At 42.5% G+C, this 18,383-nt stretch overlaps 1 protein-coding gene across 1 annotated transcript; it reads left to right on the top strand.

Annotated features, from left to right (window-relative positions):
* The first annotated feature begins 2,606 nt into the window (after positions 1-2,606).
* srebf1 (sterol regulatory element binding transcription factor 1) lies at positions 2,607-17,933 on the top strand. The gene is made up of 19 exons (XM_040119293.1): positions 2,607-2,976; positions 5,589-6,167; positions 8,455-8,630; positions 8,773-8,910; positions 9,362-9,580; positions 9,779-9,893; positions 10,154-10,311; positions 10,729-10,945; positions 11,082-11,266; positions 11,454-11,715; positions 12,055-12,221; positions 12,470-12,638; positions 12,816-12,924; positions 13,167-13,276; positions 14,367-14,499; positions 14,641-14,806; positions 15,951-16,166; positions 16,861-16,972; positions 17,695-17,933. Exons 1-19 carry the CDS (start codon positions 2,817-2,819, stop codon positions 17,913-17,915), a joined length of 3,612 nt encoding a protein of 1,203 aa, XP_039975227.1. The 5' UTR covers positions 2,607-2,816; the 3' UTR covers positions 17,916-17,933.
* The last annotated feature ends 450 nt before the right edge of the window (positions 17,934-18,383 follow it).

Raw genomic sequence — 18,383 nt, 5'->3', positions numbered from 1 at the left:
TTAGCGCTAGCATCATAACTGACTAAAAGACACAAATTATAGCTTACAATAATGCGCTGCTGTAAAGGATGTATTCAAATAGGTAGATCTTCACTTACTCTATACTATGTAATCTATATACCTCAAAATACAGGAATTTTAGTTTCTGTATCTGGTTAAAATGTATTGGCTCATAGTAATATCCAGAAGGCAATGAGGTTTATGCATTATTTGATCCCGATTGTATTTTTATAGAATATTTAAGAAAAACAAAACGTTTGTACCCTTGTACGACTTCATCTTTTTGTGGTTCAGGCCGAAGCATGTATCAAACAAAAACAATTGTACTTTTTGCACAGTCAAAGACATATTTTCATTCTCGTATATTTTCATTCTGGTATAATTTATCTGCTATTGTTGGAGCAGCTGCCAAGATTTCTGTGATTGACTGATTTCAGCAAAGTAGCTGTGACTGGATTTTGCCTTTTGTGTATTTAAGATCACACTTTGAGGCAAAAAGCAATCCTTTCTTCATTCCAGCTCTTTTGCTGATGCTCTGGTTTGTTTTGTTTGCTCTTATACGATTTTTTTCCTTTAATCAATTTAAGACCAAATGACTTGTCAATCAGAGGCAGTCCGTTTGAAACTACTCCCAAGTTGTAAAAGCCTAATCAGACTTACTTTTTTAATAATTCATTGTCAGTGTAGGCCTTCCACTGGAGGGAATCATTAATTTTTTGCGTCTAAATAATCATAATTAAATATTCAAATGTATATTAGTTAAGAAAAATAAATGATTAATGAGCTTTAACATTCTTTGATGCATTATGGTTAATATGGTTACATAGGTTCAGTATGGTTGCCAGGTAACTGAGATAATAGCATTAAATTTACAATCACCCACTCTGTCATTTTTCAAAAACTTTAACCATGCAGACTGAACAAAGACCATTACTAAAAATGTAACAGCAGATCCTTTAAAATTTGACTTTTTTCTGTGTTTGTGTGTTAAGTATCTCTGGATCTGTAACGGAGTGTATTGTGTTACTTGCTTTTATGAATAGCAACATGTATTCCTCGAAGTGGCAGTGGCTATTTCAGAATGGTTACTGAATGTCTTTTAATACTGATGAGACAGAGTATTTAGCGAATACTTTGTGGACACGGAAGACAGGCTTGTTGTGTGTTGTGGGTCTCCCATGTCTGTTTGGCTGTGCTGTCTGCTGCCATTACTAATGGTCAGATTTTTGTTTGACCAAATGCACGTATATAACTGCCCAATAAAACACTAGCAATGTGTGACCTCTACCTCAAAACTGTTTTTATTGGTTATTTTGCATTTTTCGGGTTGTTTGACATCTTGTTTCACCTTCACGCATGTGCTGATGCAACCCGGCCTCAATCTTGCACTGTACTAGCCATTCTTGTCACATGAGCCTCTCACCCCCTCCCTTACAGTGATTAATGGGAACTTCATCCGTTCTGCTCCAAAAGCTTAGTACATGTAAAATGTAAACAAATCCTGTTCAGTTTTTATAGAAATTATTATTTATTTGCTTCTTCCAAGTCACCTGTTGAGGATCACTGACAATTTTCCAAAATGAAGCAAGCGAGTAAGACATGCACCTTCAAACACACCCCACCACCACCAATAACATGCTTGTTGACAGGCTTTTAATACTATATCCGCTCCCCTAGCACTGACAACAACTTTGCAGTGTTACTCTAGGTCACTGACCTATTTCCCCGCCATTACTTTGTGGGGCTCCCTCTTTGAGCTCGTGCAACTGTGTGCTCACATTAAAGTTGTACTTTAGCTGATGCTGGCCTGAAATAAGTTTGCATTGGCTGGGTTTTAGATTATTAGTAATTTACGTTTTGTTTTTTTGTTTTGTGTGTGTGTGGGGGGAGGGTCATTGTCCAAAAATTACAATTTACCTCCTTTTTTAAATTCTTTTTCCCCACCAACATCCTTCCAGATTGCCTCCCTGTTGCTGCCACCACGATTTCAAGAGAGAAACACATGATGTAATCACTAGACCCAGAGATGTGACGTCGGATCACCCCATTCGGTTCCTGGGCTTCCCATTGGACGATTTCTCTGGTTCTACAGGAGGAGCCGCGGCTTCGAGTCAAACAAACTTGGCTTTCAGTTGCACACGCCCGCTCTGCTTCTGATTGGCTGTTGGGGGCAAGCCCACAATAAACACATCCATGCTTTCTCCCTCAATAAAAAAAAAAAAAAAAAAAAACACAAATTGGTGAAGTATATGCTTGATATGATTGTTGCTGTAAAGGACTTGAATAAACACCACTGATTCAGTTTTAGGATATAATATATTACATTCGTGCTTCAGTAAATAGATACATTTTATGGTACTTTTCAGATGGATCCATATAGGCGTCCTTGAGCCATTATATCAGTTTGTGTATTAGATTAATAATCATTGCTCATTGTACATCGCCATACGAAATTATGGCCATATGGGTAACATGCTGTAACCTCCTCTGTCAGACAGTCAAAACAACCCCGAGAAGTAAGGACGTGGGAAATCCACTTCAAGGACGGTGATTGGCTGACGCGCCTGTCAATCATCATAGGCTACGTGGGTTGTTCTGTCGCTGCCCTAAGCAGTTAGTGATTACTGAATGAGCCTCGGTGTTTGGCTTGGTCTGACAAGTTTCCCTGTACGATCATGGCGGTGGGAGTGACTAGTTAGCAGACACATTAGTAGAAAGTTGCAGCTCACTAAGCGCCTGTTTCAGGTAGGCTACACTTGGGGCCTGGTGCTTTGGCAAATGTAGGGACGTGAAAAGTGTCCCATTTTCCCCTCTTAATGATTCGACAGCCAGTCAAAGTCTACACTGGAAATACGGACACAAGAGTAAAGATGAACAGCCTGTCCTTTGACGATCCTTCGTTGGATAATCTGGATCCAACACTGTCGCTGAATGACCCCAGCGATATTGACACGGCCCTCTTAAGCGACATTGATGGTAAGAAAATGTAACGATAGCTGTTAGCCAAACCAGTAGCGTTTAAGGTTTGGTAAACCGCAATAGCGCTGTTTGTTACTACATCTGTGCTTCACTTATCGGTTGACTTGTCTCCTGTGTTCTACACTGCATAGTTACCTCATTTATACTAACAAATAGCACTAGCAGGTGCTTACAGGTTTTGGCTCATAGGGTAGCTTCCATCAGCCACCGTTAGCCAGACCTGCTACCATTAATCATTTAGCTAGCTATTATCCTTCGGAGGTTGGTGGTGGTCTTATTAGACGTCCACGGTGTTGTTTCTTGCACCACCACAACTCACTTTCATTTTCTTATTGTAGAATAACAATAACCGGTTATTGGAGTGGGTTTGATGGACTAATAGTGACTCTAACATGCTGCTAAATGGTGGTAAGTGCGCCCCGCCCCCAGCCTGCTCCACAGACCGTAACAGGGGTTACTGTCGTTCATTCCTCTCTGCTGGGTTCACCGTGCCTCAGTTGCCCGAGCACACAAATCTGTATTATTATTATTTTTTTTTTTTTTTCAAAATAGTACATCAAATAATATATTGTTATAACCATTTGCTCAGTTGACGCCATTCGTCCTTTTTTCTTGTTTTCTTGCAAACGCATGGTGCTTTACGCATGTATAAATATACTGTTTTGATTAAAGCCTTGAGCATATTTAAGGATTTTGATAGCAGTTCGCCTGTTTGTTTATCTGCTATGGCCCCATTACCATCACACACAACATTGTGGGAATGTGAAAGAAAACGTTAGTTAATTAGACCCATATCAGTAGTGTAAAATTTTCTGTCTTCTGGAAATTTTTGCCTGTAATGGCCAATATGTTTTCAAGATGCTCGCCAACATGTATTTGTGGCAAGCTGAACAGCGTGATCGGTGGCCGGTAACGCGCATCCTTCTTCCATGCTCGCCGTTCTTTCCACCTTTTGACCGAGAGTAACCCTCGGTGATGCTGCTCGATGGTAACCTCGTGTGAAGCTACAGACAGCGCTCCCTCTCTTTCCTGTCTTGGGCTGATCGGAATAGCAAGTCTCCGAGACGAGCTCTGATTGGTCAAGGGCGATCACCTCATATAAAAACACTGGTTTACAAATCCAGGCTGCTGCGTTTCCACTGCAGACACAACATACACTCACAGAGTCTCAGTTTTTATAAATATATATATACTCCTGTTGAGCTTCATCGGGTCAAAATGAGAGACTTTAACATTATTTGTCAATTTGGCATCTTTCCAGAGCAGAGTAGAACAGTACCCTGAATAAACCAATGAGCGCAATGCTGTTACTTTTATTTTGAACCTTGAATTTCTCATATCAATCTTACATCAAACCACACATGTTCATGTGGGGGGAAAAAATACTTTTTGGAATATTTTAGATGTCTTATACTCAGACCGGGCTAATGTGAAGCCACGAGTCAATAGTTTGTGAGGTACCAATCAAGTTAGTTTTGTCACTCTTTCACATGTTTGTCACAGCTTTCTGTTCATTCTTTGTATTACTTTGACCCCACAGCTGCAGGAATGCTATAAATAGCCTGACTGCACATGGGTTGATGACATTAAATGTACAGTGTCTGGTATATGTGTACCTGGTGCTTAGTGTGTCTAAGTTTGTCTTGTATGCAAGGCTTCGTTGTGTTTGTACTGTGTGTCAGCATGCACTGTGACTAAGGTTCATCAGTTTATCCATTCAGATCCAATTTTGGTCATTATCGAATCATGGTTCATGGTTCAATCATGATTCATATCATCATATTTTTTGAGTATGGAAAAAAACAATGTGTTCAAAGAAGGCAAAAACAGCCTTTATTTTTAATTTTAAGCTGCCACAAACAATCACATGCCCTAAATCATAAACTATTTGGTGAGTCCGTTTTTGGGGGGAAAATGGAAAATAAAGAACAATATACATATTGTCTGTTTTACCGATGGAAATCTGAAATGGATTTTAAATTATTTATTAGTTGAGTTCGACATCTCAACATTAGCTGGTTCAGGGGCAAAATGGTGCATTCTCATCTCATGCTGCAGTAAATGCTTTGTTAGATGTACCGTACTTCCTCCTTGCATGAAGTAGTTTTTTACCCATTGATTATATTTTGCCATATTACTACTTTATTTTGTAGCTTACTTTTGAGTGCTCTCATCTGCTTTATCATAAACACTGTACATGTGGTTTGATACATGGGAAACCTGCAATGTAGATGGAAATGCACGAGTTCTAGTTTATTGATGAGAATTTCAAGTTCTGTTGTCATTTTTACACAAATATGCACAGTATGTCAGCATAAAAGAAAATGAAAAGTTATTTCTCGTTGATCACAGTACAATATGGGACAAACATCTAAGGACAATAAAGGTTGTTTTGAGGAATCACTAAGTCAAACTGAAAACCATGTTTCTCAACAAATGACCACTTCTTATGAATTTCTATTTCAGAACTGCACTTGGTACCCAGACCTAACTCAGAGGTTTTATTGATTTCCTGTGTGTGTGCACCAGAGTCATCCTGGCTAAATCGTTTATATATTTCTACTTGTTCAATAGCAGTGATAGTGGTTCTGATTTCTCTTCCTCTTTAGATATGCTACAGCTCATCAACAACCATGACATGGAGTTTACAGGACTCTTTGATAACCCTCCATATGCAGGGCCCCCACCCACCCAAGAGCTTCCTGGTTTGACCCAGTCCATCGCCTCAACTGCCCCCCCAACCACCACTACCACACCTCCATCTTCATCTTCCTCTTCCATCCTAAGCAGTAGTCCCCACCTGGATGCACTCCTGGGCCCTCCCATCACCCGTAGCTCCTCCACCCCAGACAAGGCCTTCCAGCCGCCCACTTTCCAGCAGTCCCCCTTGGCCCAGGTACACAACTCCACCCCACGGCAGCAGCCAGCCTCCCCTCAGCAGGCTCAGACCCTCAGACAGGCCCAGGTGGAACAGTCCCAACCCGTTCTCAGCCCGCCTGCCCCGGCCCCGGCAGCTTCACCTCATGGCTCACCAGGACCAAGCCCAGCGTTCAGCTCCACGCCCCAAGCTCTCTTCACCTCGCCTGCACCCCAGACCCCGCTTCAGCCCCAGCCACAGAGACAACTTCCGACCCAGGCTCAGTCGCAACCAGCCCGGACCAACTACAGCAGCCAGAACAGCTACCCAGGTAATCACTCTTTGATGGTTAGGGTTTATTGCAGTCTGTCTGTAGGGGCTACTTTTTTGTCAGTTACATAGGAATTGACAAAAATCTGAAAATCTCTAAAGGTAAAGGATCTAAATTAAAGGCTTTAAAATCTATTGTGATATTTTAACATGGGTTATTGTAGTCTTTCCTTATGCCTGACAGGTATCTTGGCTTTGCATGTCTGTCATTGGATCAACCCAATATCCATTATGTATTCTGTGTGCTTCATTGAATACAGTTTTTCTTTAACAGTCAGGATCCTGTTGCCCTTCATCTTCATCTTTTCATGTTTTTTTTTTTTTTAACACTTTCAGTAGCAAGGTTCAATCGGAAAAAGGCCAAAACTGAAGCCTTTGTTTATTATGGGTTTGAAAGCTGCAGATGCCTTTTACTAGATATTCACAATGTGTAAAACTAGTTGCTTTAATGAACACATTAATGCCACATTTTTAGCAAATATTAGCTACAATATTTGGTATATTATCAGTGTCAACTCTTCAGTGATCAGACTACAACGATCCCTCTCAACAATATTTGTATAGAGTGTTTGCAGTCCTGCATGCATTGCTGTGTTATTGATTCTTTAGGTGCAAGTTGAAGACTCCTGTGCCTTTTTATAATGACACAGGGCACACAAACCCATTAGCTCACAGCGTTAGGTTCCAACCCTACAATCATACACTGATATACAGTAAACAATGCAACAATTTAAATAACATCTATTCAGAAAAGGAAGGAAATGTTAGAAATCAAGAACAAAAATTAATATATAGAATGTGCTCTGATTTGCTGTGTAGATGGATGTTGTGTAATATTGACATTTAAAAAAAAAAAAAAAAAAAATGATTCCACCAAGTGTATGTATTCTTTCCCTGTGTCTGCTAAATGTTAACAGGTTTAAATTTTGACAGCTGCCTTTTGTGCACATCTTCTGCTAAAATAGTTAATTACTTTTAAATGGATTACATCATCAGGGGCGATGCACTTTAAAACAGATTTGTTTTCATGGATGTCTGGCTTTGAAAATCTCTAACATATTAAGCTCCAGTGGCCAGCAAGGTGGCTCATCATGTGTATTACATTTCCCAAGCTAGGACAGTAGGTTATTCAACCTCAGCTGATCGCACGTCCAAGCCCTAATCTAATAGACTTTGCTCAGCAGTGTGAGAGTCTGTGAGCTAAATGAAAATGCTTTGTCTGGGCCACACCCATTGTACATGTGCACGGTAGTATATGTACACAGTATATAGTGTACTATATGTGCATATCTGTAAAACCTGAGACAGGAAGCAGCCATGTCCACTGAAAACTTTGACACCTGATTGTTGCCATTTGTTTTAGTGGAAGAAAAGCAGTAAATGCCTCTGAATGTTCATAGGGTGTGGTAATAAATTTTATTACTCCATGAGGAAATTTCCCAATGCTGGTACTGAGAGGTGATTACAAATGCTAGCCCAGTTGGAGCTGATAAGAATATAAGGTGACACACTTATTTCTAAAGACATTGCAGTTCACCTATTAGCCTACAAATCCATAGATAATGGCTCGCTCAGTGTTAAGTGTAGCAAAAGAAGCTATTGCTTTTAGAGTTGCAGCAATAACCAATACTTTTTTAAACCAATACAAGCATTAACATTTTTTCACATTAATTGGCCAATACTATATGTTTTTCAGTTCAGGCTTTCTTTTCAGGCTTAGTGCAGAAGCTGGTGCAAACGTCTTAAGCTTTGCTGTTTTTTAAATACAATTGAAAGATCACAAAAATGTTCCACAAACTGCCACATCACAGCACATAAAAAGAACATTGGACCTATTTGACATTGCTCTTTATAGCTGATATTGGCTGATACCATATACTGACACAGTGTATTGTTTGGTCTGTCATTTCTTTTCGTGTAATTTCCATCAACAAGATTGCAGTAGAGGTTTGTTGTTTGAGTGCTACAATCTGATGTGACTCAAATTTCTGAAATGTTCGAATGATTAACACGCAGTCAGAGCCAGTTTAAAAGGATACAGGGATGTTTTTTTGTCTGCATGAAAGAACTGTAATTCTACTTCGCTGCAATAATTAGGTGAAAGCGATTTGGCAATTACTACATGCACATACACATGTAGAATCTCCTGTTTAAATTGTTTGTCGACTTTCTGAAATTAAACTGTACAGTTGCAAAAAAGGACATAATGACATGGATTGTTGTCGTGGATATTTCATTCACGCTTTAGTTAAGGCTGAAAAAACGTCTGTTGCATAACTATTTTCCAGCTGGCAGCCTGGGCAGCGTGAGTCAACCCGCCAGCAGTTTGTCATCCTCACCTCCAAGTATTCAGCCAGTGGCCATCCAGACTCAGCTCCAAGGGCTGACTACCACCTCTTCTCTGCTGGCCACGTCAGCAAGCCCACCCGCTCAAACCATCGCACCCCACGTACAGCAAGTACCTGTAAGTGTGTGAGGCTGACATGTGAAAGAGTTTGAATGGGCAGTCAGAAACAAAATAAATGTAGCATTGTCCTTGTTTGTGTATTATGGAATTACAAAGTAGAACTGTATATCTTTATATATGTACTTTTTCTGTTTCTCAGGTGTTGCTGCAGCCCCAGTTCATTAAGGCTGAGTCTCTGCTGCTGACCACTTTGAAACATGACCCCTGCATGGTCACTACTGTGGCCTCTCCCACATCCCTGGCCACCACCACCCCAGTACAGAGCACCTCACTGCAGGTAGGCACCTTGTGTGCAACTTAAAACTCAATACTAAGATCATACAGTGCCCTTTGTTGAAGACGCACACATATGTTTTACTGTCTCCATATAGCCATAGAAAACCTAAACAGCTTCAAAAGTCAAATTTAAGCTGTGCCCCCCCCCCCAAGTGCCATTGCTAGCAATCAGTAGTAGGGAGTACTAAGATCTCAACTATGGTGATCAAATTTTCTGATGACTGTAAAACGAACTTGTAAGAGAGAATTGCCGTGAGAATAACTGTTCAAAAATTAAGCCACTGATGAAGTAAAGAAAGTGGTCATATGTTTTAAAGTACTTTATCTTAAATGCCACAGTATGTTATGACTCTGATTAATAATCAATGTTGAATGGGGGGACAAAAAGGATTTCACTCAGCTTACTGACCCCCTTTCTCCTCTCTCCTGTGCCGCCCTCTTTACCTCCCCAGGCTTTTATGGGCGGTGGCACCATCCTGACCACGGTGCCAGTCATGGTGGACGCTGAGAAGCTGCCGATCAACCGCATCGCCATCAGCGGTAAGCCGGCCAGCCAGCCTCACAAGGGGGAGAAGCGCACTGCCCACAACGCCATCGAGAAACGCTACCGCTCCTCCATCAACGACAAAATCGTGGAGCTCAAAGACCTGGTGGCTGGTACTGAGGCTAAGGTAAGAAAGAGAGATTATTTTTAAAAAAGCAGATATTTCTAATCATAACTAAATTACTACATGCCCACTGCTGTTTTTCCTAACATTTTATGATGTGATCCCTTATGACGTTATATTGTTGTGAGACGTCTTTTTTTCTCTTTTGTTAGAGGTTTCATTTGGTTTCAGTCAGTCTTATTATTGTTTTCTTCTTCTTAGCTCAACAAGTCTGCGGTGCTGAGAAAAGCCATCGATTACATCCGTTACCTGCAGCAGGCTAACCAGAAACTCAAACAGGAGAACATGGCTCTTAAAATGGCAGCCCAGAAAAACAGTATGTGCTTAAAGCCTTTATCTCCCCTTTATTTCTTAAGTTTCTCTAGAGTTTAGTTCAATACCTTGAAAGTAAGTCTTTCAGTTGACCTTTTGAGATGAGTTCTATTGATAGATACTGTTATCCTGAAATGAAGAATGTGAAAATGGTCTTCTATAGCCTCTAAGTAAGTGAAAGTTAAGGTTAAAGATGTCTTTACTTTTGTACCGCTGATTGACCCTTTAACTGCTCTCCTCATCTTTCCTTTCCTCTTTCTTTAGAGTCTCTCAAGGATCTGGTTGCCATGGAGGTAGATGGACAGTCTGATGTGAAGAGCGAGCTGCCCACCCCGCCAGCTTCTGACGTGGGCTCCCCGACTTCTTTCTCACACTGTAGCAGTGACTCAGAGCCTGACAGTCCGATGGGGGAAGACACCAAGGTATGTAGCTCTTAGCGAAAGCGCTAAACTGCAATCTTAATAGTAGAGGTAGAGGTACATTCAGTGTTTCCGAGATCAGACGTTAGGTCCATGTTTTATCCCAGCAAATCGGTAAAAAGTCCTCAAGGAACATATTGAATCCCTTCTTAAAATGTATGCATATTAAAATGTCACTTAATTACCTTAATGCCATAATCTGATGTGCTTTACGGCTGTTTTATGCCTTTGAATTGAAAAGGTGTGGTACTTCGGTATATAATGAAGCCCATTGAAGGAAGGTTCAGTAAACTAGGAAGAAAAAAATGTAGTTACTGGCTTTGTCTATATTTTTGTCATATTGTTGATGCCGCATAAATGAAGGGTCGAGTTTTTTTTTAAACACACATTTATCTTTCTGGTTTCTCTTCTGCGTGCCAGCCAAATTTGGGTGTGTTGGACAGATCGACAGGAGGCGGCAGCGCTGGTGGCATGTTAGACCGTTCCCGCATGGCGCTGTGCGCCTTTACCTTCCTTTTCCTTTCCCTCAACCCTCTGGCCGCTTTGCTTTGTTCATCCGGCAGCAGCTCAGCTGGAAGCGCTGCAGCCACCACCACCCATCACGCAGGCAGGAGCGTTTTGGGTGTGGATATTGCAGGTATGGAGGGATAAATGCTGAGGAGGGTGGGGCCAGTAAGGCTATGATTTCATGTAATGTTTTTTCTGAAATATGACACTGTTACATAGAATAAAATTTTTACTTTAAAATGACAAAAATGTGTGTCGCCCCTTAGCGGACACGTGGGGTTGGATGGACTGGATGCTACCCACTATACTTGTTTGGCTACTGAATGGTATTCTGGTGTCTGGAGTTCTGATTCGTCTGTTGGTGTACGGAGAACCTGTAACCAGACCACACTCTGGATCCTCTGTTTTGTTCTGGAGGCACCGCAAGCAGGCTGACCTGGACCTGGCCAGAGTATGTTTTTTGTATTGATATAGAATTTATGAGACGTATGATTTTCATTTTATTCAAAAAGGAAGATCTATGCACTTATATTATTCTCATGGGTTACCTTTGTTGTCTGCTTGTCTTTAGCAACCTAATCTGGGTCACCTTTTATCTGTTCTATCTCATCATCAACAATCTCTTTTGCCCTCTGCAGGGGGATTTTGCCCAGGCCAGTCAGAACCTGTGGACCTGTCTAAAGGCCCTCGGTCGGCCTTTACCCACCTCCCAGTTGGACTTGGCCTGTGCTGCGTTGTGGTCTCTGCTAAGATTCTGCCTCCAGCGCCTCTGGGTGGGCCGCTGGCTGGCTGCCAGAGCTGGAGGGCTGCGATCTGCACGCTCCCTGCAGGAGGATGCTTGCAAAAGCAGCCGCGACGCCGCCCTGGTTTACCACCGCCTGCACCAGCTTCATATGACAGGTCAGTCGGTGGGAAATACCCTCTTTCTGAATCAAATCAGTGAGGTAGACTGAACACGGTAGGGTGGCACATTGAAGTGACAAAATCTCAGGTGATTAAAGAGCAACTCAGCCCCCCCCCCCCCTTTTTTTTTTTTTTTTGCTGTAAGGGTCAGTTTACATTGATTCAGTGCCAGTAAAAGGTTTAGACCAAGGTTGCAAAATCATTTGACTTTAGTATTTATTACGAGACCACTTTGGCTCCTTTTTGTGATTATTGCATCACAATTATTCTCTGTAAAATAGTATGTTTTTAAAAAAAATAGTAATTGTTTTACTTGTCTTCTGTCTGTGCTTTCAGGTAAATTGAATGGAAGCCACCTGTCAGCAGTGCACATGGCTTTAAGTGCAGTGAACCTGGCAGAGTGTTCTGGTTCCTGTCTGCCTGTAGCTACTCTGGCTGAGGTCTACGTCTCTGCTGCTCTACGGGTCAAAGCCAGCCTGCCAAGGATCCTGCATTTCACCTCCGTAAGCTCCCTTAGTTTTTAAACAGCCTTAAACAGCAAGCAGTTTTGAGTTGACGTTGGGTTCATTTGTCCGCCATGTTTTATTAATGTTAATGACCCTGGGAATTAGCGACTTGAAATAAATGGCACTACAATGAACCAAATCATCATTAGTGAACTATAAGCTGTGTAATTCTGTTCACATTCCATTTATATAAGAAAGAAGAGTGCAGAAATTAACGGAGCACATTGGGTTTTTTTTTCCAATAGCGTGTGTTCCTGAGCAGTGCTCGGCAGGCGTGCCTGTCGTCCAGTGGCAGTGTGCCTCCAGCCATGCAGTGGCTTTGTCACCCTCTAGGTCACCGCTTCTTTGTGGATGGGGATTGGGCTATTCGCAGCATTCCTAAAGAAAGCATCTATAGTCAAGCTGGCAATACTGGTCAGTGTATACAAAATTGACATACTTAATGTTTAACTTTGTTGTATAAAGCCGAAGTGACTTTGCTGAATCCTCTGGAAATGTGTCACCTGAAGCCCACACCTCTGACTGTGTGTATAGTGTATAGTGTATATTGTGTATTTCTCATGTTATAATGGTTTGCTGGTACTCTTACAGTGGATCCTCTGGCCCAGGTGACTCAGGCATTCAGAGAGCACCTCTTGGAGAAGGCTCTGTACTGCGTGGCCCAGCCTAATGGAGAGAAAAGTCCCAGCCAGGGCGAGGGGTGAGAAAAACAAAACACACCTCGAAATAACTGCGTTTTTGATACTGTTCACTCCAGTCAAATTTTTATACCATCATGGTTGGTTTACTATTTGACACAATTTTGTTGTGAATAGATACAAAACAAGGGGAATAATTATTTTTATAATTATTAATCATATTACCTTTAGTAATAATTGATTTGAAATTGTCATTGCATGTTGATGGGGCAGCAAAATAATCATTTAGTATGTTCCTCCTTAGGGAGTATGCTGATGCCCTGGAGTACCTCCAGCTGTTGATTAGCGCATCCGATGCGGCTGGTGCCACATCCCAGTCCTTTGCGATCGGCTCCAACATGGCCACTGTGACTGGTAGGTCAATATGGCAGCTCTTATTTCTGTTAACAATACACTTATTTGTCTGTTTTTTGTATGAGAAGATTGAAACCCACCACTGTAATGACAATTTATATTGGATATTATAGAAAACTTAAAGGAACTTTTGATACTTTAACATCAGGGCCAACTCTGTGGCAGCAGTTTTAGAATCCCTGCCCCAAATCAGCTTCTAAAACCTTGGCAACAGAACGCACTTGCTCTTACATCAGCACGTACAAGTGTAGATTTTTGCACCTTAATTCATTACTACTTGTCGTCTTCTGCAAGTATTGCATTTGCTTGTCCTGCATCTTTTCTTCACTTGCCCTGACTGTTCGATTACCTTAATGTGCTTGCAAAATAAGAGGCTGTGAGATAAAGTTAATTTTTCCACTATTGAGATCGAGTACCTTGGTTTCCGCTGGGCTGACTTCCACCCTCCCACCACTTGCCTTTGTCCTCACTGATCACTGATCTGAGTGAAAGGGTGCTAGGTGAAAGGGAGGCATCCACTAGATTGCTTCATCTATCTTCAGTCCTGTCAAATCAGTGATCACCTTGAGAGGAGGGAGAGAGAAAGAGGGAGGGAAGGGAGGCTGTGAAGGGATTATAATGGGAGACGTTTAGTGGCAGAGCCTCAAGTTGCTCACACGGTGTTAGAAATCTGTGTGTGGGCTTGTTTTACTGAATTTGTAGGGTCTGGAAACTGGGAGCCCACTATACTTATGGGGTCAGACAGCTTTGTGGGGGAAAAAATGCTGGACCCCAGAAGTTTAAATGGTTGTTTGAGGGTTAAGACTTGGTTTTAGCGTTCAGGTTAGAATTAGGTTTAGGTTAGGGTAAGGTTTGGGGTTGGGCATCCAGTTATGATGGTTAAGGTCAGGGTAAGGGACAAGGGAATGCATTTATGTCAATGGGTCCCCACGAATATAGTAAAACAAGGTTGTGTGTCTGTCCGTCCTTCCCTCCCTGTATGCACTCTAATGTATGCTAAAGGTGACAGTGGGTAGCTGGGGATTCAAATATTTGCATGTTTATTTGTCTGTGGGACTCTTGCTGTAGACTGTTTTGTTCCAACTTACAGGCTGCGACCCCCACTCCAAGTGGTGGTCCTCGGTTGCCGTGGTGATCATCAACTGGCTCCAAGGAGATGACACTGCGGCAGAGAGACTGTATCCGACTGTTGAGCACCTGCCCCGCAGTCTACAGAACGCAGAGTAAGTTGGACATACACACACTGGAACTTCTACAGCCAGCTGGAGAGTGTGTTGCGTAACCCTAGTCTGTCCATTCCAAGCATACACACTTCGACGGCTTTAACCTGTGTCCCCTGTCTCTTTTCCCCCTCGCTCTGTCAGGAGTCTTCTGCCCAAGGTGTGTCTGAACACATTCAGGGCAGTTCGAGCTCTGCTGTCCAAGCCAGAAAACTGCCAGCTGAGTCTGAGCTACAGCGACAAGGCCAGCGCCCTGCTCCGAGACAGCCTCAACCTAGGACCACACTGCCACAGCTCCAGTTTAGACAAGGTACACACACACACACACACACACACACACACACACACACACACACACACACACACACAAAGGCATAAGCACTTACAGATTTGTGTGCATAAAAGTCATGTTGATGTTTATTTTTCCTATGAGGGAAATTTTGTGGAGGCGACAGCATCCGCATTAAAAATCTAAAAAAAAAAAAAAAAAAAAAAAAAGCAAAACCAAAAAAACACACAAACAGCGACAGATGTGCCCACACACATGTGCTTGTATAAAATTGTAAACACAGGAAATTGCCCACACATAATCACTTGAGTGTACACACACTCTTTTCGCAATACAAAACCACACACACTTCGACCATGGACAGCGAATCCCCCACAGCAGCTCCCACTCTGTGATACTGCGGCGTCCTACCCTCTGGCGTTCAGCAGATGGTGATGCTGGTAGATAGGTCGCTCACAGTGTGTGTATGTCTATGGCTGGAGCTGTAGTGCATTGTAGTTGCATTGCATGTGTGTCTCAGCGGAGTGCAATGTACCTGCAGTGCAACACAGAGCTGGGCCACTAACAGCAGAACGCACACACAGTGAGTGGTGAAAATGTCCTTCACCCTTGAGTAGAGCTCTGTTGAAGTTGGTGCCGGGCTATGTCTCTTTGTATTATTTATCTGCTACCGTTTCCAACATTCAGTGCTTGTTAAGTGCTACATTAAGCCAAATCATGATATATAGTCTTATTTTGTAAAGTAATTATAGAGTCAGATTTCTCCCAGAAATATGTTTGAAGTTGGCAATGCCACTGGAGGAAATCAAATAAATCATGACTAAATAGAATATTCAACAGCTAATTTTTCCACATCAAATACATATTCTTGCCACTGTCTTAATTTTTCCCCCATGTCAGTTTTCCCCAAGTTCTGTAATGGTTACAGTAGAAACACATTTTCTCCCTTATCGTGTCGCTCTATTGAAAAAAGAGACACGTTACTTTCGGACGAGCACATCTATGAAAAGAACCATGACTTTTGACACCTAAATAAAAATTTCTCACATTTCAGCTTCCAGTTCATCAGTCAGTGGTCCAGGCCTTTTACAACTGCCGCGGTGTTACTGCCGTCTTTTATGGCAGTAAAACGTCTCAGTCCTAATCCTGTTCATTTCCCCTCTAGGTCATCCAGTTGCTCTTGTGTGATCTGCTGTTGGTGATGAGGACCAATGTGTGGCGTCTGCAGCAACAAGGGGCCGGTCCTGCGGGGTCAGGGTCGGTGGGTACCAGCGTCCGTGCAGGGGTCCACCAGGCCTCACCACCAGAGCTCCAAGGCTTTCAGCAAGATCTCAGCTCCCTACGCAAACTGGCACACAGCTTCAGACCTGCGATGCGAAGAGTATGTATAACAGTCACTACATCGTAGATTTCCATTTGAGCAGTTCAGCTCATGCGTTTTGTGCAACTTACTGGTAGCAAGTACTTTGTGCGATCCATTGTCATGCTGACACACAGTCAAACTTTCGTTTCAACTGTTATTTCCTCACAGGCAAACAACACAAATACTTGTTGAGTCCCACAGTTACGGAATTGTTCAAATGAGATGAACGCACCAACGCAGCTCTTATGTTGGTGTATTTGTATTGTCAGACACTTAAAACCATAACTCATTAGAATGTGCCTTTTTAAAATGCTCTTAAACCCAGATGGTTAAGATTGAAACACAGGCATCAGGAGAGATCCGTACATGCTGCACATGCCTGGGATGTAGAATTCAAATACAAAACGCAACGCATAAAGAGAAATGCGTAGCATATAGACATACATGTACTTCCTGTGCACATATTTGCAGGCAGTCCACGGTACAGTTCTCTGTAAATTAGCTGGGAGGTGTTGAAACACACATACCGGCACACACACACGTACACCCCTGAGGCAAGTGTTTAGCAGCGTTGTTCACAAGGCTTCAAAGTCTCTCTGAGGCAGAGTTGAACATTCTGTATGAGTCATCACTCGCTCTCATCCCTCCTCCTCCTCCTCCTCCTCCTCCGCTGCTTGTCTCATCTCTCTCCCTCCCCTCCATCTCTTTCCAGTTGTTCCTCCATGAAGCTACAGCCAGGTTGATGGCGGGGGCCAGTCCCACCCGCACACATCAGCTCCTGGATCGCTCACTGCGACGCAGAGCAACGCCTGGAACAAAGACAGGTGTGTGGGGACACTGATCTTCATTTTTCATCCACTCTGCACAAGTAATTCTGTCTTCAGGCAGCATTGTCTTATTACTATTTGCTGCTCTTGAGATTTTAAATTTGTGCACACTATTGTTTGTTTTTCTTCATACAGCAAACCTGTATTTTTATGAGGTGAATTAGTTCAGGTTTGATATTTTGTAGTAAATGTTGGTTTTGCTGTCAATGCATTGCCTATCAAATCTTCTTTTTTTTTTTTTTTTTTTTTTTTTCCCTGTACACTGAGGTGTTGTGGGAAGTATGAGATGCTCTGATAGGATAATAAAAATTTTATCATCATTTAATCAAAGTTTTTTTTTTTTTTTTTTTTTTTTTTAGTTAAATTAGTGTGGTACAAAGCTCTAAGTAGGTAGCTCTAGATAGCATTGAAGAAAAATAATCAAAAAAATTGAAAGCTTTCTAATAAACATCATAGATGGAGCTTTTGTCCAAACATTCATTTATTTTTTTCCTTGCAACGTATAATAAAAGTTGTAGAGAGCTGAGATACACTGAATGGCAGTAATCAGTGGCTCCAATCAGCTTCTCTTCTATTTTGCTCAATTATTCACTGCACTAAATCCCATCAGTAATCACACAAGAAGCCGCTGAAGTCTGGTTGGCTGTTACTGGCTGGTGACATCCAAAAGCTCACCTGAAATAGCACGGTAACAACGTTCGTTGTGTTTTTGTGTGCAGAGGAGTGCGAGACGCGACCCGGCCAGCGGGAGCAAGCGGAGGCCGTGATGCTTGCGTGCCGCTACCTTCCTCCCTCCTTTCTGTCGGCTCCCGGCCAAAGGGTAGGCATGCTCGCAGACGCAGCCCGCACCCTGGAGAAGCTGGGAGACAAGAGGACCCTCCATGACTGCCAGCAAATGATCATCAAGCTGGGCAGTGGCACCACTGTCACCAACAGCTAAAGAGAAGGGGGTGGGGGGGGTGTGGGGGGGGGGGCTGAGAGACATGCATGGACACTGTATATAGAAACATCTCTGACATACAAAAACACACAGAAAATATGCTCCCACAGACACACAACCATACAGTCTCTGGCATTTTGTTGTGCAGCTATTGAACAGATGAATTAATCTATACAAATTCACATCAACCTGACAGGATTTTCTTCATGGATTGTCCCTCCCAACACCCCAACCCCACATCAGAAGGCACTTATAGAGTTCACACTGTTGTTGTTACGGAGTATTATCAGTACATAGAAAGCATTTTTCTCCCTTACCGAGCTAAATCCCCCATGAGATTGAATTGCAGTGCCACAGTTTGACCAGAGAGAGGAGCCATCACGTCCTCCTGGTTGACGGTGTGTCGATCGTGTGTGTGAAGCATGAAAGAAATGTTCGCTCTGCATTTACTCTGTACAGTCCCACCCC

The sequence above is a fragment of the Xiphias gladius genome, chromosome 3 (genome assembly GCF_016859285.1).
Source record: "Xiphias gladius isolate SHS-SW01 ecotype Sanya breed wild chromosome 3, ASM1685928v1, whole genome shotgun sequence".
Classification (NCBI taxonomy): Eukaryota; Metazoa; Chordata; class Actinopteri; order Istiophoriformes; family Xiphiidae; genus Xiphias; species Xiphias gladius.
Note: the sequence above shows the minus strand (reverse complement) of the source record. Positions and strands in the feature narration are given on the sequence as shown.

Excerpts from the sequence above, each read along its gene's own strand:
- srebf1 (XM_040119293.1), top strand. The coding sequence starts at position 2,817 with ATGATTCGACAGCCAGTCAAAGTCTACACTGGAAATACGGACACAAGA. Across the intron at positions 12,925-13,166 it reads AGTCCCAGCCAGGGCGAGGG|GGAGTATGCTGATGCCCTGG; the intron begins GTGAGAAAAACA and ends GTTCCTCCTTAG. Across the intron at positions 16,167-16,860 it reads TCAGACCTGCGATGCGAAGA|TTGTTCCTCCATGAAGCTAC; the intron begins GTATGTATAACA and ends ATCTCTTTCCAG.